A 2,840-nucleotide genomic window follows, 5' to 3' on the forward strand; every position below is an offset into this window, starting at 1 on the left:
GGCAGAATATGTTCGCTTTTATTATCCTGGTGCCTGCATTAGATTACTTAGATGAAAAACACCTACCAGCCGCCGCGGCGAACCGCGAGGAGGCGACCCGGCCAGAGGCTGCTGTTGAATGGGATCCTACTGACAGAGCACCGCTGGTATGTGGGGGTCTGAGCGGCTCCGACAGAAATAATATTGGAAGGCAGGATGGTAATCTGGATGAACTGACTGCACTGATTAAGTTTTTAGGTGGATTTTCTCACTTAAAAACATATTAAAATTACTTTATTCCCACTGATCACAGCAAATATGGCTGCAAGGCAGAGAAAGGATAGTGAAGCTCCGCCCAACGCGCGGCAGACACACTTTTGCACCGTGCAGCTGAATGTTTCCTGTTATTTTTTTTTTTCTGGGCTTATTGAAAATCTGAACTGTTTAATAAATACTGTTCCATTATTGTTGCAAAAACACTATTTCTGAATTAAAATCCAGAAATAAAACTTTCACTAACTTTTTGATTAAAGGAAAGGGTTTTAGGAGGAACGTTTCCATTTTCTCTGATTTGATTGAATTGTTTCCAATTTTCTTTATATTTTACTTTTTAAATAAACAGTTTTTGATTTTAACTTTTCTTTTACATATTTAATATATTCAAAGTATTTATTTTAAATGTCTTTTTTTCAGATTTAGTTTGTAATACTTGCATTCTTTTCTTCATATTGTGTTTCACAGATTACATTCTCTTCACTTAAAGCTGAATACAAAAGCCTCCAGATCAACAGAAATGAATCTTCGCTCCTCACTTCAGAAGAAAGCCGGAGGAATGAAGAGAATGTTATTTGGAAAATGCTATTTTTTTAATAAAATACAGTTTGTAAAACTCAGTCTGAAAACAGACATTTGAAAAAAAAAAATCTGTAAAACATATTTTTGATTATAAAAACCATTGAAAAAAGAAAATATGAAAACAAAAGCAAAAAGTTAGTTTTAGAAGTTTTTTAAAATTATTTTAGGTTAAGTTTGCTTGCAAAATTAGATAAATTAGATATTGGAACAAAAATTAAACACCAAAACCATAAGAACAGGGACCCAGGAAACATGGCACCGAATGATCAGGTCAATTTGGGAAGATATACATAGGCATGCAAAGCTTTTCAGATTACACATAAAAAAAAAAGCCTTTTTTATTCAGTTCTAAATGTTTCAGTACTTCCACTTTTATACATTTCATTTGTGAAATGTGATAAAATGTGAAAAACTTTAGGAAAAAGGATTGATTTGATGCATCCACAGATCAGGAGTGAACAGAGCACACACTTTTATCCTCTCGATGCGAGCCTCCCTCCTCAGCTGCTGCACCGTCCGCCTGGCCTGAGCAATGCTGCTGGAGCTCGGCGCTTTAGATGACATCTCCGCTTTCGGACAACTGCGCTTGAACCTGTGGAAGAGAGGGTTAGACCTGAGTTTAATTAGACAAAGGATACAGATGGTATTTACACAAGGTTAGCCGACAAAGCCGAAGCTGTTTAAACACTGATTGGCAGCAAGATGTTTCTGTGGGATTACAGAAACATCAAAGAGGTCAGGCTGCTGGTTAAAATGCAGTTGTGACTGGAGCCTCTTTATTAGAAAAAGCAGCAAGTAGGCCATTCAAATCAGAGTTGATATGTTATCAATGTTATCCGTTCACAAACAATCTCCTTCAGAAACCAAGGTCTTCGTCTTTACGTACATAGACCGCGGTTCCTCCCATGTGCAGGGTATCTGTACCAATAACTTAGTGTGTAGAGTTATGATATCAATCACTGGCATATTTTAGATAAAATAGAGCAGTTTGGAAGCAGCAACAATAAACAACATGCTAATAGCAGGAGATGTTCAGGGAATATTAATATTTCAAAACTATTGAATACTTCATAGTGCCAAAGGGAATATTTCTGCATTTATATACATATAGGAGTTTGGAGAGCTTGAAAAATTGACCTAAAGTTGTAAAGTGACTAAAAAATGGGTCAATTAGTTCATCTTTTAATATATATATATATTTTAAAACAGCATTAGTTTTGCATTGGGCAGATTCTCTAGTCCAGTCTGAGTGACTGTTATGGTGGTTTCCTGATTCTCCAAACCAAGGTCACATGACATCTACTACTGCACCGAAGAACTGCAAACAGACAGCAAAGCTAACAGAGCCCAAAGCTAGTGTGACACCCAGTGTTAAGCCTGGTTTATACTCTGCAAGGTCCCTGAGGTCCGTGCAGCCAAATGATGTCATTTTAGCAACCAAGCCCGTCCAAACAGCGCACCTAAAAACAGTCGTAAATACTTGGATATGGAGCTAAACCAGTGACAGCTGTAAAACATTGAAAAAATCAATGATGAAAATTCAAACGTTGCAAAAAAAGTGAAAAATTGCTATGACCACTCATTTTATGCTGCAGGTTATTATTTTTTTTAAAGAGAGATGGTTTCAGTGTTAAGCAGGCACTGTTTTGGCATTGGGGCGGTGCTAAACTGCATGCTCCTTCAGGGGCCGTCTGTTTTTCCTGGTACTCATCATCATCTATCTTTTTCTTTTTTTTTTCAATAGAGCATTATGATTTATTCTGCAGTTTTAAAATATCAACTATATCACAATAGCACATATATCATTTGACTGAAAGTGTACCAACAATACAGTTAAAGAGGTTGGAAGGGCACAGCGGTGTGAAAACAATGCCATCTGGAAATAAAATGAAAAAAAGAAATTATCTGACAGTTACTGCCAGCATATTGCCTTTAACGCATCAACATAGAGGAAAAGCTGCACATTGAATACTGAAGTCAAACCATTCAATATAAAACATAAAATA

General features: G+C 36.5%; 1 protein-coding gene across 2 annotated transcripts in view; it reads right to left on the reverse strand.

Moving 5' to 3' along the window:
* LOC107091525 (guanine nucleotide-binding protein G(I)/G(S)/G(O) subunit gamma-12-like) overlaps positions 1-2,840 on the reverse strand; it is a 62,749-nt gene that overhangs the window by 3,045 nt on the left and 56,864 nt on the right. For both annotated transcript variants that reach the window (XM_015385505.1, XM_015385506.1), the window contains one exon: positions 1,306-1,426. In XM_015385505.1, the coding sequence (XP_015240991.1) occupies positions 1,306-1,398 (93 nt within the window). In that variant the 5' untranslated portion in view covers positions 1,399-1,426. The remainder of the gene's footprint in view (positions 1-1,305; positions 1,427-2,840) is intronic.

This window comes from Cyprinodon variegatus, unplaced genomic scaffold, assembly GCF_000732505.1.
Source record: "Cyprinodon variegatus isolate N-32 unplaced genomic scaffold, C_variegatus-1.0 Scaffold342, whole genome shotgun sequence".
NCBI classification, from domain to species: domain Eukaryota; kingdom Metazoa; phylum Chordata; class Actinopteri; order Cyprinodontiformes; family Cyprinodontidae; genus Cyprinodon; species Cyprinodon variegatus.